General features: G+C 33.5%; 1 protein-coding gene across 5 annotated transcripts in view; it reads left to right on the top strand.

The window, feature by feature from the left end:
• Window positions 1–13,655, top strand: part of LOC126744860 (histone-lysine N-methyltransferase 2C-like) — a 141,075-nt gene that overhangs the window by 114,395 nt on the left and 13,025 nt on the right. For all 5 annotated transcript variants that reach the window (XM_050452428.1, XM_050452426.1, XM_050452427.1 and 2 more), the window contains 3 exons: window positions 3,258–3,481; window positions 7,395–7,758; window positions 12,493–13,008. In XM_050452428.1, the coding sequence (XP_050308385.1) occupies window positions 3,258–3,481; window positions 7,395–7,758; window positions 12,493–13,008 (1,104 nt within the window). The remainder of the gene's footprint in view (window positions 1–3,257; window positions 3,482–7,394; window positions 7,759–12,492; window positions 13,009–13,655) is intronic.

Raw genomic sequence — 13,655 nt, 5'->3', positions numbered from 1 at the left:
TTACTTCCAGAGTTCTTACACTACTGGTGAATCGCCGCAAAATAATGTTGATATAACTCAAAAGCCTTATGTACAGTCCATAATTTTGTCTGATTTCACTGAAAATGATGTTTTACTGGCCTTAAAGACTATCAAGCCAAAATCAATAGTTGGCCCTGATAAAATACCAGCCTTTCTCTTATATGATTGTGCTTGTATTTTTGCTAAACCGTTAACAGTTCTCTTTAATCTGGCTCTAAAACAAGAATGTTTCCCGAACCTCTGGAAGTCATCAAAGATAATTCCAGTACACAAAAAAAATGATAAAAATCTCATCGAGAACTATCGGCCAATTACAATAATCAACAACTTTTCTAAATGTTTTTTTTAACGTGTTCTTCATTCGGCCTTATTTCCTTCAATGAGGGGTCTTATAAATCATCGTCAGCATGGATTTATGAAAGGTAGATCTACCACCACAAACTTAGTTTGTCTTACAGAACATATATATGAGTCAATAAATGCCAGGTCACACGTTGACGTTATTTATACACTCGAAGGCTTTTGACCGTCTGGATCATGGTATTCTTCTAAATAATCTTGACCAAAACTACGGTTTTTCTTCTCACCTAATACACTTCTTTAGCTCTTATCTTACGGGTCGTCTTCAGCACGTGGAATGTTATGGCCGTAGTTCGGCTCAGATAGTTGCAACGTCTGGAGTTCCACAGGGCTCCATATTGGGGCCGCTCTTCTTCAACACATTTATTAATAGTATATCGGAACAGCTCACTGTAAATAGTTTGTTATATGCGGATGATACAAAATTTTATTATGGCATCAATATTATCTTAGATTGTATGGAATTGCAAAATAATATTAATCTCCTCAATGCATGGTGCAAAAATAACAATCTTCCTCTTAATGCTGCCAAGTGTAAAGTTGTTTCTTACTCTTTGAAGAAAAACCTGATTATGTATGACTATACTATGGACAGTGAGACTGTCCCGAGATCAACGGAGTTCAAGGATTTGGGGGTGACATTCGACAGCACTCTTTCCTTTCAGCCACACATTCAGGACATTGTTAATCGGAGCTACAAAATGCTGGGTTTTGTCATTAGGAACGCACATAGCTTTAATAATATCTTTAGTCTTAAAATTTTGTATTTTTCTTATGTGAGATCGATACTGGAATATGCTTCTTCTGTGTGGTCACCATTTTATATGAATCATATACATGAACTAGAAAATGTTCAGCGTAAATTCTTAATTTTACGCTAATTTATATGAAAGTTCCTTTCATATAAATGTGACGGAGTGTACCCAGAAATTGGTTTTTGACATCAACGCCTACTAGAAAGGTACTCTTTAGTAGTCTTGAGGAGAGGCGAAAATCTGCTGATCTGAAATTTTTATTTAAACTTCTTAATAATAAAATTGATTCGCCAGACTTATTACGACATGTAAATCTTCATGTGCCCCGCATATCATCTAGAAATTCTGACACATTTTACCTATCTAGACCTAGAACGAATATTTGTAAATATTCTCCAATGCGTAGAGCATGTGACACTTTTAATTCTGTTCAGGATCAATGTGACATATTCAACTGCAGTTTGTCCGAAATTAAAAGAGTACGCTTTTCCTAGATAGTAGACATAAACAAAATTATTTTTTATTCAAGTATTGTATAATATTGTAGGAAACTATTGCTATTAATAATGTATTCTTTTTTTTTTCTCTAGTTTTGGATAGTAATTTGTATAATATTGTATTTTTTTCCCCCACTCAATAATTGGAATTTTTTTCTGTGGAGTGGTGTAATTAAAATAAAATAAAATAAAATAACAAATTAAGGGGTCGCGTCAATACATCTTATTGATCTAGTGCCTCAGGCAAGGTTAAAACGTATTAAGATATATGAGACTGGGACCGAACATGGATTTACAAAAACTTTAAAATTACAGCATCACGATATTTATTTTGTAAACAAGAACTGAGAACAAAAGCGGTGTGTCCAATGTGGATTTAGTTTTAATTATATTACAAACAGTTCGTCTTGAAAGGGTGATTTGAGGGAAATTTCTGAAGCCAGTTGACACGGTTTAACTGTATGTACAGGATGGCCATTTTATTAGGGGGCCTATTAGTTTCAAACGTTTTTTTTTTAATTATTTGAATTTGATCAATACAGGGTGTTGAAGAAGTGCTGCACCGACTTTAACACCAGAATGTTAATTGGGACAGTCCGTTTATATTTAGGTTCCTTAAAGGAGAAATAAAGGTTACTTTTATAAGAACTACCTGTCTGAATTTTGTGTAGTTTGGACAGAAATTAGGGTTTTGTATTTTTTTTAGCACATTTATATTCTCAGTTTTTGTAATACTGGTAATTAAGACTTTTTAATAAAATTCTGACCACGATTTAAGAAGACTACCTCCTATTGATCGACGGTGTCCGGGTATTTTAAATTTATACTGCAAGATCCCTCAGGATATATTTTTAAATTTTCAATTCGAAATATTTCAGTTTTTTAAATAGAGTACCCTGTATTTTATATTATATTTTTAAAAAGAGCATAAAAAGCTATTCATCGATATACAGGGTGGCCCGTCGAATACAGCAGGGTTTGGGGCACTTTAAAAAAAAATTAAAATTGCTATAATCGGAATAAGAGTGATTTTAAAGGTCCTTTTATTTTTGTTCGAACTGCCAAGTTTGAAATTGCTAACTTCAGTTTTCGCAGTATAACAGTATGTCAAAGATTTTGAGACAATACCATTGTTTAATATTTTTAGCGCTAGTTTTTGGAGGTTCTTCATTTACAAAACAAAAAAGCTCACACCCGTCGATTTTTAATTTTAGAAAAATGATTTTTTATTTAAATTTTTAACCCCACAACTTCAACTTATTAACGGTCGCGACATTCACCCTTATTTTTTAAATGGGAAGAAGTGATTGGTGGTATTTGATAAAATTCTTCTGAAAAATCACTGAATGTCTCATAAAAATCACAATGTTTTTACAGAATGTATATTTTCTGTAAAAACATTGTCAACACAATGTTGACAAAATTTATACAATTTTCCTCAGAATGTGCTTTTAATACAAAAAACACTATTTAGGACTAACTTAAGGTTAAAATTATGAGTGGACAAGTTTTGTACAGTCTCCATTGGCAGAAATTGTTCACTTGCGAAACGATTTCATTGATTCAACGATATACACGACTTTTGAAACAAAACAAATACCGCTTCACTGTTTTATCATTTCAGCACCGATCGATATTCAGAGTATCTTAAACGGAGCCGCCAAATTTTGCAAGCATTGCGACGTCGTGATTCTCAACAAGTCTATAAAGAAGAAACTGTCCGATTTGCCATTTTTAGCCAAGGATTTCGAGCTGTTAGGCGAGGGCGAGGAATTATTCTTCTGCAGCTCGGCGTGTTACATGCAGTTCGCTTTGACCAATAGATCACCTTCGATATCCGAGGATAAGGTAAGAAATAGCTTAGGCCATGGTAAAAAAGTAGCTTTGTGCTTTACTCATTTAAATAAAACTTAGTACTGTAATTGAGATCGATTAGATTCAAACATATCTTTCCAACACAGACTTTGACGCTTACTAATGTTTCCTTGGGTGCTGAAACACGCATAGCTTGTTCCACAGTCTCATTTAATTAATAATTACTTATAATTAAGTTTAGCTTTCTTTTTAATAATATGGATTAATTATTATTTACATGAGAAGTGTTCTTTTCTTAAATCAAGCATACCTCTTAGGTTTTAAGAGCCGAATATACTTCCTAAAAGAAAAATTCTATTTTATTTAAGATTCGCATCTATCTATATTAAGTATAGCTTTATTCTTGATACTATATTAATTAATATTGGCATAAGAGTTATCATTTCTTGAATTAAGAACAACTATTGATCGTAAGGAATGAATATTCTTTGTGGAAGAAAAACTATATTTTAATAGAGCTTATATCAAGATGATTCATATTGATCTTCCACTTTACAAACGTATTGATATTCTTACACGTTACAATAATGTAATATGTTTTTCTTAGGGAAAGTATAAATTATATTTCAAGTATTACAGTGCTTTTCTTTGATTTGTCTCCTTTCCTCTTATTTGTTTTTGAACGGATTTAGTTAGAAAATTGAAAATTTTAATGGGTTTCAGATGTGCTACGTTTTAGTTTGAAATAAATTTAAAAACTCTGGTATTTTACGTTAAGTAAAAGAAAAACCTATGTAAAGTTGGCCCATTTAAAAAAATATTTGGCAGTATTGTCCTAAAACGTAGCATTTATTTAACAAATACTCAATTGTACGTTTGAGTTTCCTAATGTGCGTTGTTAGTCAGAAAACTATGAGTGAGAAAGGATACTTACGTGTTAATGAAAAGCATATTTTGTTATACTTACCCATAAAATCAATTTTAAATTTTCTGTTCATTTAGATGCTATAGTTCCTTTGATGAATTCATATCGGTTATATTTTAGATAGATCTTTAAATACACTTCTTCCTTTTAGGATCATAAAATGAAAATGCAACGAATACTTTTTTTCTATTTATTATAAAAAAAGGTCGCAAGTGCCAACATAACATATAAAACAAAACAAACTTTTTCTTAACATTAATTTCCTTAAATAAATAAGCTTTTTAAAGGTAAATAGATCAGATTTTTCTGAAAGTATACTTCTTTCCCCAATTAAACACATTAACACGGCACAATAGTATATTTTCATATTTTATTAGCAATCTATAAAAATTCATGAAAATCCATAAAAAAAAATGTTAACATCTAATAATATATACAAGTTATCAAAATCCAGATTGTATGCTTGATAATGTAAATTAATAGAACCAGTGTTCATTAATACGCAGATTAAATAAAACCTTTTAAAATTATTTTTTTCCAGCAAAATATGTTTAATTTATACGAATCAGATTTGACATTCAGGCTTATTTTGTTGTTTACAGAGGCCTAGTGTCTATACAGGGAATTAATTCTTTTATCATATCATCAGTTAAGTTTTTCATGTTGTATTCTGAAAATAGGCAATAAATAATTTATTTACATTCAATGCAAAAGAAGTATCAAAATTCATTATTTGTAGATTTGGGCTTGCCATTGATAAATCAGGAAAAACTTTTTTTTTGACGACTTACTTCTATTCCTTAAAATAATGGCGACGCGTGCATCAGGACATTGGCGCATGGATTTATTCACGATTATTTTAATACGGTATTAACATCTTTTACTTACCCATAAATGTTGTTACAAGAAATGCCAAATCCCAATTGCTCCATAATAAATAATTCTCAAGTCACAAAAATGCGCACCAGAATAGCGCCTAAACAATGTCGACACCGGTAGCCCTTACGCGAACAAAATGAACAATGATATAATTGCGTAGGACTGTTTAATACTGTGTACAAGTATTAATAATGTTAGTTTAAAACGACTTATTCTTAAAATTAGTATAAGAATATTGCATTAACTCTCGTATACGATGACTCTTACTCGAATGACATTTTTTCATATAATTGTTACTTTAAGACTAAGACTTGCATTTTTAAGAAGAAATAAAATTGAATCAATTTTAGTTTTTTTCTTATATACACACATCAAAATGCTCTAGGGAACACATACAAATTTGTTAATATTTTTGAGAAGATTGGAAAAAAGTTAATTATTGCAATTTTTTTATATTATTCGAATAAAATAACAATATGATTATGAACTTTTTTTTGTAGATTATAATTTACTCATAATTTAGGGCCCAAATAAAAATAAAGAACAAAATCCCATTTATTACCGTTTATTAAAAAAATTATAAAAATAAAAATTTACCAAATACAAATTAAACTAGTAGCCAGATGGTCCACCTCTATTTTTAATAACACTTTGGCATCGCCTAGGCATACTTAAAATTAAATTATTAATTAATCCTTGGGGCAACTCCTCCCAAACATGTGTCACAGCAAGACGAAGCTCCAGAGCGCTTTAAAAAAAGTCAAATCGTTGAAGAAGTTGCCGTTTTAACCAATCCCAAACATGCTCAATTGGATTAAGGTCCGGTGAGGTAGAGGGCCAGGGTAGAAGATTGATTTGATTTTCCGCATTAGCGATTCGTACAAGCCGTGCTCGATGTGGTGGGGCCTTATCTTGTTGCAACAACGAATTTGGGCCCATTTCGCGTAAATATACAACAATTACAGGCAGTAGTATATTATCCCTATAACTTATTCCAGTCATTGTATTTTCCACAAAAATGAAATTCGTTTTTCCGTCAAGTCTAATGCCACCCCAAAACATTAGTGATCCACCACGTTGCCTTACTACTTCCCGGGCATGACGCAAACGACTTTCATTTCCTTCCTTTCTCCAGACACGAATTCTACCAGAATCAGGATAAAATGAAAATCGAGACTCATCCGTAAAAAGAACTGTGGTCCATCTTTCTTGATTCCAATTAACATGTTCTTGGCACCACGTTAATCTTGCACCTCGATTTCCTAAAGTTAACCGAGGAACCCTTAGGGGTCTTCTGGCATGAAGTCCTCTCTCTCATGCAAACGGTTTCTAATAGTTTAACCTGAAACCTCGACGTTATGCATTCGTGAGAGCTGCTGAACCAAAACAGAGGCTGTTACCAATTTCTTCGATCTTGCAAAGTTATAAAACGGTCTTGGGCAGGTGTGGTAACTCGCGACGCGCCTTGATGCCGTTCTCTAACATCATTTGTCTCTCTATATCTTGTCCACAAACGGTTAATTACACTGGGAGATGTATCAAATGTATCCAATTTCCTCTCGAGTTAAATGTCGTCTTTCCATTTTTATTGAGTAAAAACTAAATCACAATTGTTCGATTGGAACCACAGAAAATGCGATATTGCGTTAGAATTTAAAAATTATAATCTGCGTTATTTCGACAAAATGTGCGAGTAGCAAAAAACGCTGTTCTGGCATGTTTTTTTGTACCCAAATATTTATTTTACTTTGTTGGTATCTTAATATTAAAGGTAGTATCTAGTCCGTATGAAAATATAAATATATAAAAATTTATAAGGCGAAAAAAACTATTTTTCTAAGTGTTTCTTAGACCATTTTAATCTGTATATAACTTGTTTATTCTATTTTAACCAAATTGTGAAATTATTATAGCAAGTAGAACGAGAATAAAATTTAAGAATAGGTAATTTTTTCGCGAAGTATAAACTATTATTGAGCTATAAATATTACACTTAGGCCAATCTTTTTTTTTAGATGAGAGTTAATCATAGATGGAGAAGTTTTTTTTTCCGTGCATTTTATTACATATTTATACTATCCACCCTTATTGACAATTAACGATTTTTTATCGCATAACACTAATACCCGAATACTCTCGCAGGCGGCCGCTATCATTGACCACCTGTCACAAAAAGACCGAGAAAACATCGAACCGTCCAAACAAATCAACATCGAAGCCTACAATCAGACGCAGTTGCTAGAAGACCCTAGACACCCGAATTTCAGCCCTTACTTCGGTTTGCCTTTGAAGCAAGGACCGAACAAGTTCGACCTCCCGAAAACGGAACCGATTAGGAGCCACCGAAGTACCGCTTATAAATTTTGGACCCCGGGATGCCTTCAACCCAACGTCAAACATAAGAAACACACCGATAAGGAACTGATGGAGATGCTTTATCAGATGGGTATCACCGTTACTCCGCCCAAGATTCCGGACGATTCGAGGAAGTGTATGTTTTGTCAAGGTGAGGAGTTAATTACATCTCAGATGTGAGGCAGTGAGAGTATTCATTCACATTTCTTTGGAAACGAGATTTGTTTAAAAAAATATGATTGTATTTTATTATTTCTTTTAGAACGAGTGCTATAATGATGATCAAGCTCAGTGAAAATATGTTTTATTTTTTTGTAGAAATAAAGATTAGTATTTACAAATAATCCTCTTAGATTTAAAACATTAAATTCAGACTAAAGATTATTTGTAGGATACTGGCTATTTTTATATAGAATTATTTTTACTACAAGGGAATTATAACCTATTTATATTGTTTTTCCATTTAGGATGTTTCGAAGCTGGTAAAATTTGTAATTTGTAATGTTTCTATAGCGTGTTCATTTCAGCGAAGATGTTGATTAATATATAACCCTAAATATTTAATTTTATTCGTTTCTGTCTACTTGGACAGGTATAAGTAGTATTTAATAAATTACAGGTTGTGGCATGAATTTTAATAACAGATTGTTCGGGTTGATCGGCAGCCGTTAAGGAAAATGCTATAAATTTAGGTTTTACATCATTTAGTATTATTTTATTGCTACTTATCCATTTTTGTAAAACGCTAAGGTCTTGGTCAGCTTTCAAAAATACATTTTCCCAATTGTTGTCTGTTAATGTCACTGCAGTGTCATTGGAAAATCAAATAATCGAATCATTCTTCAGCAATTGTCCCAATTCATTAATATAAACTAAAAATAAAACTGGTCCCAGGACTGTGCCTTGAGGTACTCCAGTACTAACGACCGTCCCGCTACTTAATGTAAAGGGTGTCCCAATAGGAACGCACGTTTTGAATGGCGCAGCATTCTTTTTTTATCGCAGTATGTCAAAAAAAAAACTGAAAAGAATAATGTAAACAGTTTGCGATTAGTAGCCATGGAACGATATACGGTCGAACAACGAATTATTATTGTTAAAACACACTACAAATATGGAGAATGTTTTGCGGAAACAGTTCGTAAATTGCGGGCCATTTTTGGTCGACACGATGCACCAAATCACACAATCGTCCAAAGACTAATTGATAAATTTGAACAAAATGGTTCTGTCGTGGATACAAAAACACCAGTGCGTCACCGTACTAGCCGTTCTGTTGAAAATATTGCCGCAGTGCTCGAAAGTGTTGGCGAGAATCCGGGAACATCTATCCGTCATCGTGCATAGCAATTGCACATTTCGAAGAGCACTACCCACAGAATTCTATCAAAAGACCTTTATTTACATGCCTATAAGATTCAATTGACCCAAGAATTAAAGCCAGTGGACCATGCGACGCGCCGTACATTTTCTTCTTGGGTATTGCAAAAACAACAAATGGATGTCGATTTGTTTACCGATGAGGCACACTTTCACCTTAATGGCTTTGTTAATAAAGAAAATTGCCGAATTTGGGGCGAAGAAAATCCTAGAGTCATTCATGAGAAGAAAATGCATCCATTAAGAGCCGCTGTTTGGTGCGGACTTTGGACAGGTGGAGTAATTGGACCGTACTTCTTAGAGGACGAGGCTGAAAATGCAGTTACCGTGAACAGCAAACGCAATCGTAATATGCTCACTGAGTTTTTATGGCCTCAATTGGATGGTATGGATGCGGGCGATATGTTGAACCAACAGGATGGTGCGACATGTCACACTACACGTAAAGCAATTTAAATGTTGCAAAGAAAGTTTCCCGGTCGTGTCATTTCACGGAATGGAGACCAGAACTGGCCCGCAAGATCATGCGATTTAACGCCTTGTGACTTTTTTCTTTGGGGTTTTTTAAAATCCCTCGTATACGCTAATAACCCAACAACGATTCTACAGGGTGAGTTTTTCAAAGCGCGGAGTAGTATTATGCATTGATGATATTATTTATCGATGACGTGCTCCTGGACTATTATTTGGTTAAGCATTCTTCACATTTTAAAAATATTTTGGACTATACAGAGTGCTCCGAAAAAGCAGGGCACTACAAAAGTTAATTTTTTTAAATGGAACACCCTGTATTGCAAAACATTTTTGAATTCTTTGCGTAATTACCAATCTTTTTTGATAATGGTTTAATATGCCAAAAACTAATAGTTTAGGAGATAAATCAAATTTTGTTAAAAATTTAGAATTTGCACGCATCTCTTTAATATTAAAATTTAGCACCTAAATTTTGAATACAGACTTAATTTTTATCATCAGAAGTAAAATAAAGCTACTTTGATATGCGTACAATGTAAAATTATTCATTTTGTTATACAGGGTGTTTTTTTTGAAAGGCCAAACTTGCCCAACTTTAAATATAAAAATCTCTCTTATTTTAAATGAAACACCCTGTATATTTTCATGTCTAGCTTACTTAAGAGCCTATAAATTTTATTAATAATATTCTATCCCTATCTCTAATAGTTTTTGAAATATACTTATATTTCTTCATTTCGTGTTATTTTTTTCTTATAAAATGAAACAAATTTATGGACGTTTCTTTTTATTAAATTTACTTATTTTTATATAATAAAAGTTAATTTCTGTTCAACAAATGTTCAAAGATATGTCCTCCTTGTTCGATACAAATATTAATTCTTTCAATTATATTTTGTCGAACATGGTATAACATTCCTGGTGTTACGGTTTGACAGGCATCCCTAATTCTAATAATCATATCCTCCCTTGTAGTTGGTTTTGTTGCATAGACTTTATCTTTGACTCTTTGAGATAACCCCACAGAAAGAAATCTAGCGGCGTAAGATCGCAAGACCTTGGCGGCCATGCAACAAATCCTCCGCGACCAATCCATCTTTGAGGATATTCTTGATCCAAATATTCCCTTACTGCACGATGAAAATGGGGAGGCGCACCATCTTGTTGAAACCACATACTTTGCCGTTCCTGGAGATTGACTTCTTCTGATAATTCAGGCAATTGCTGCTGTAAGAATACTCGATATGAATGCCCATTCAAAGGTTCATTAAAAAAATATGGTCCAATTATACGGTTATTATGGATACCGCACCATACATTAAGGGACCAATGATTCTGGTGCTGAACCTCACGTACCCAATGAGGGTTCTCTGTTGCATAATAGTGCATATTATGCCTATTGACAGCACCATTGCTTTTAAATGTCGCCTCGTCGGAAAACATAATATAGTTAACAAAATTTGGATTAATTTCAATTTTGCGAAGTAACCATTCACAAAAAGTTACACGTAGCTGAAAATCTTGATTGTGAAGTTCTTGATGCAACTTAATGTGATATGGGTGGTATTTATATTTCCGTGTTGTCCGGTTTACCGTTGTCTGCGAAACATCAGAAAGTAAGGCTAACCTACGGCTACCAATGTGGGGATCCTCCTCAATTTGCAAAAGAATTTCAAGTTCTTTCCCTTCATTTGCCACCCTATTAACAACATTACGTTTTGGCAGATCCACGCTACCAGTCGTCATAAATCGGTCCATAACAACGCGAAAACTGCAGGAATCGGGTGTGCGCCGTTGAGGATATTTTTCTCTATATAGCCTTTGAGCTAGCAGACAATTTTTATTTGCTTCACCCAAAACAAAAATCATATCAATAAATTCATTTCTTGAATAATTCATTTTTGAATATTGAAAACAAATATCTAAAAAACACCTTAAAACAAATCTAACTATTAATCTCTAATTAACTAATGTAACTGTCTTTTTGTTATTGAGATTTTTTTCATTTGTTTCCACGGCGCCTTGATGGATACATAAAAAATACGAGGTGCTTCAAAACTTTAAGTCGGCATTGTCAGTTTTTACAGGAGAAAAACAGAAAAATCCATGATATCTCAAAAACTGTTAGATATAGAGATAGGACATTATTAATAAAATGTATAGGCTCTTAAGTAAGCTATTAGATGACATGAAAATATACAGGGTGTTTCATTTAAAATAAGAGAGATTTTTATATTTAAAGTTGGGCAAGTTTGGCCTTTCAAAAAAAACACCCTGTATAACAAAATGAATAATTTTACATAGCACGCATATCAAAGTAACTTTATTTTACTTCTAATGATAAAAATTAAGTCTGTATTCAAAATTTAGGTGCTAAATTTTAATATTAAAGAGATGCGTGCAAATTCTAAATTTTTAACAAAATTTGATTTATCTCCTAAACTATTAGTTTTTGACATATTAAACCATTATCAAAAAAGATTGGTAATTACGCAAAGAATTCAAAATGTTTTGCAATACAGGGTGTTCCATTTAAAAAAATTAACTTTTGTAGTGCCCTGCTTTTTCGGAGCACTCTGTATAGTCCAAAATATTTTTAAAATGTGAAAAATGCTTAACCAAATAATAGTCCAGGAGCACGTCATCGATAAATAATATCATCAATGCATAATACTACTCCGCGCTTTGAAAAACTCACCCTGTACAGTTGAAAAACGAAATTAGACGTATTATTAGCGAAATTGGGCCGCAATTATTATGTGAAAATGTAATTGAAAATTTCTCAAAACGAAGAAGAGTCTGTCACGAAAGGCGAGGCGGTCATTTGCCAGATATTATTTTTCACGTTTAATTGCAGTGTATTAGCTTTACATTAAAATATAAATAACACTCAGTTTAAAATAAATTATGACTTTTATTTACCAATTAAAACGTGCGCTCTTATTGGGACACCCTTTATTATTACATCGCACTTTTTCGATACGATTTTCCAAATATGATTTAAGTCATAATTAATTTTTTTTCGTTCTAGTGATTGGCGATGGTGTAGCGGACGGCCCCGCACGTCTCCTCAACTTCGACGTGGACAAATGGGTCCACCTGAATTGCGCCCTCTGGTCCGACGGAGTCTACGAAACCGTAAACGGCGCCTTAATGAACTTGGAGAACGCGATGCAACAAGGCCTGACGACCGCGTGCATCCATTGCAACAAATACGGGGCCACCATTCGTTGCTTTAAGAATCGCTGCTCGAACGTTTACCATTTGTCTTGTGCCGTAAGGGACAATTGCGTCTTTTACAAAAACAAAACGGTGTACTGTTCGTCGCACGCGTTAAAGAACGAGAAGGACAACGAGTTGACCACTTTGTCGGTGGGCAGGCGGGTTTACGTGAACCGGGACGAGAACCGACAGGTGGCCGCGGTGATGCACCATTCGGACACCAACAATCTACTGCGGGTGGGAAGTTTGATTTTTTTGAATGTTGGACAGCTGTTGCCTCATCAGTTGCAGAATTTCCATACGGCGAATTATATATATCCGATCGGTAAGTGGGACAAGTAACCAGTAAACGGGATACATTGAATATCAAATTTTAATCTACCGTGAGCGAATTTATACGTAAGAATGACAAACAATTTTGGGATTGAAATTTGACCCTGCTTGATTAAAAAATTAAATTTTAGTAGTATTTCTAGGCAAGATTAAAGTATATTATAAGAAGCTGTTTAGACTGCAAAATTATGTCCGAATACCGAATTTCATAACCATAGGATTACTTTGATTTTTACCTTAGAACATTGAATACACTGGAATAAACGTTGGCTGCTTTGGATTGAGCGCGACATCTACACAGGGGGCAGAGGGGATATTTCGTTGATAAACAAGCTTAGTATTCCATGTTGCCAGTGATTACTCAATTTTAATAGAAGAAAATAAATTACTATAATTAGCAGAAACTGAGTTGCATTCTTTATTTTAAAGGAAAAGAAAGAGTGAAACTCGTTTATGAACCAAAACTATTTTGTGCTATATTCACACTAAACACTAATAATAATTAATATTTTTAATTGGGGTTCTTTCAATCACCAAATTTCCACACATACAGATTACGTAGATTTTGCTCAGAAATATTCTCGCGATAAAAATATTTAGCCTTTCGTACAGTATTAGTATTAAAAGGATGTTTTGAGT

The sequence above is a fragment of the Anthonomus grandis genome, chromosome 15 (assembly GCF_022605725.1).
Source record: "Anthonomus grandis grandis chromosome 15, icAntGran1.3, whole genome shotgun sequence".
In the NCBI taxonomy this organism is placed as follows: Eukaryota; Metazoa; Arthropoda; class Insecta; order Coleoptera; family Curculionidae; genus Anthonomus; species Anthonomus grandis.
Note: the sequence above shows the minus strand (reverse complement) of the source record. Positions and strands in the feature narration are given on the sequence as shown.